We start from the raw sequence: 2701 nt of genomic DNA on the forward strand, positions 1-2701 counted from the left end.
AACCTTTCAGTACAGAGTTTCTGAAATGAAGGTCACTTGGGTTTTGTAGAATTCCACCTTGAGGTACGAGGAACATTTAATCCCTTACCTGCTGCCATGACTGAAGGAAAATGGTTGCATGCAAGTCATCACACAGATCTTTAGTCATAAATGCAAGCTGATGATCGTACAATGGGCATTGCTTTACGTGCATATACATTACGATATTGGAGACGTTTATTCACTTACAAGCCGTGATGGATATACATTTTGTCAGTTAAATTCCTAAGATTATTCAGCAATATGCATATGTTGTTACGTTTTTGCATACTGGAGTACAAGTTCTTCCAATGGACTATCCATGAATGTTTCTTCCAATATCTGTTTTACGTCGTATCTAACTCCCTTATTAACTGTCATGATATATTTGGCAATGTTTATGTTTTCACCATCACAAGCCAAAAATAGAATATCCCTGCCAGTCGTATCAATGAATGATGAGTTTGCTCCATTTTCCATCAGTAAAAGAAACACTGCTCTCTTTCCATGAAGAGCCGCCATCATTACTGCCGTCTGTCCGTTGTCGCCTCTGCTGTTTATGCTCAGAATGTGCTGTGAGAGAATAAATTGAACTGTCTCAATATTTCCTCGTTCCGAAGCAAAGTGAAGAATATTGTTGTCATCCTCATCCAGAAGTGTCAGATTCGCTCCTTTCTTCACAAGTAAATCAAATACTTCCATGTTGCCTTCTTCTGCTGCAATCATTAGTGGAGTCTTTCCAGTCTCTGTTCTTGTGTTAATATCCTCCACCATATTCCGAGTCAGAATATATTCCACTATCTCCATGCCTCTTCCACGACAAGCATGATGGAGTATATTCTCCCTTTGTTTATTTACTCTTGTTAGATCAGCACCTTTACTTACGAGCAAGTGAAACGCCTCTTTAAATCCGTTCTCTGCTGCTATCATGACAGGTGTCATGCGATCGTCATTTTCTCTATTGATGTCCACAGTATTATGTTTGACTATATATTTCACTATTTCAGGATCTTCTGATAGGATGGCGAAAATAAGGATATTGTCATGATCATCACTCTCTTTTGTCAAATCTGCTCCTTCACTTTCAAGCAAATGCAACACTTCTCTATGCCCACGACGCGCTGCGTACATTACTGGTGTCCGTCCCCTATTTCCTCCTTTGTTGATGTCTTCACTATATCGTGTTAGGAAATACTTCACTATATCCACATTTCCGCCTTTACATGCAACATGAAGGTTGTCATCAAAACGTTTGTTCTCCTTTATAGTTGCACCTTTGCTGATAAGCAAGTAAAAAATCTCTTTGTGTCCCTTAAACGCTGCCCGCATTGCTGGTGAGAGGCCATCATCGTCTATGGCATTTATGGTTTCAATTTGCTTTCTGAGGATATTCTTTACAATATCCACATTTCCTGCTTCACACGCCAAATGAAGGACATTAGCGTCTTCCTCATCTGTTAACAACAGATCAGCTCCTTTCTCCAGCAGAAAATCGAATACATCACCATGACCCGCATTTGCTGCTTCCATTGCTGCTGTTCTGTCCCTATCAGTTAGGCTGTTTATTAGATCAATGTTTTGTGCAAGAACATGTTTCACTATTTCCATATTCCCTCCTCTGCATGCCTTGTGAAGGATTGTTCCGTCGATTGCCAAATTAGCGCCTTCGTGGACAAAGAAATTAAACAAATCTAGGTTCCCGTTAACTGCCGCATACATTACAGGTGTAGACTTCTGGTATTTTTTGTTTATGGCCATCCTGTTGTGTTTGAATAAATATTTTACGACCTCGGTATTTCCTACCTTGAGGGCATGATGGACAACAGTAGATCCCTTATCATCATACAGTGTAAGATCAACGCCTTTACTCACTAGCAAATTAAACACGTCTCCTTGACCCTCACGCACTGCTACCATTGCTGGCGTTGACCCGTCCTGTGTTCTGCTGTTGACATCTGTCACATTCTGTTGGAGTACAAACTTCACAATTTGAATGTTTTCCCCCTCACATGCCAAATGAAGGATATTCGCCTGTGCAAAATTTGTGATTGACATGCTGGCTCCTTGCGCAACAAGAAAGTAAAACACTTCAATATCTGCATTCTGTGCTGCAATCATCAACGGTGTCATTCCATACTGATCCCTTGTGTTGATATCTGTTTCACCCTCAGATAGTGTGTACTTGATGTAAGCATTTGACTGAGATCGGTATTGCATATGATTCCTTATTTCTGTAAGAAAACATAGAGATTTGTCATTACATTGATCTGTGATATACTTTTCAATCTTCCCCTCGAGGAATGAGTCTCTGCACTTTGTGATATTCCAGTTAAATTACAGCTCACTGGCAATAATTACTTCTGGACCAGACAAGCTAGGCCTAAACTAAATTCAATAGTTCAAAGTATATTGGTTTTCAAAATGAAATTGACAACCATCAAAACTGAGTTGAATTTCATGGCAAGTTTGTCTGTTGCATCGTGTTTGACTGACCCAATTATTGTAACATATGTTATATTTGGGATTACACTCACTTAGTAAAGTACAAATTCTAGTACTTTTGTTGAGTTGAGTCCCATCCGGGATTCGAACCCACACCCTCAGAGTCATACACCTAATCGCCAGTACACAAAGTCAGCCGCCTAACCAGCTCAGCCACCGCGACTTCCACTTTGTGTGCTGG

The 2701-nt window shown here is 40.2% G+C and overlaps 1 protein-coding gene across 1 annotated transcript; it reads right to left on the bottom strand.

Moving 5' to 3' along the window:
• Window positions 1–294: 294 nt before the first annotated feature.
• LOC124286935 (ankyrin repeat domain-containing protein 50-like) lies at window positions 295–1548 on the bottom strand. Its single transcript, XM_046723390.1, has one exon. The coding sequence runs from the start codon at window positions 1546–1548 to the stop codon at window positions 295–297; it is 1254 nt and encodes a 417-aa protein (XP_046579346.1).
• Window positions 1549–2701: the final 1153 nt, after the last annotated feature.

Source organism: Haliotis rubra, unplaced genomic scaffold (assembly GCF_003918875.1).
Source record: "Haliotis rubra isolate DU_JTF1 unplaced genomic scaffold, ASM391887v1 Scf396, whole genome shotgun sequence".
NCBI lineage: Eukaryota > Metazoa > Mollusca > Gastropoda > Lepetellida > Haliotidae > Haliotis > Haliotis rubra.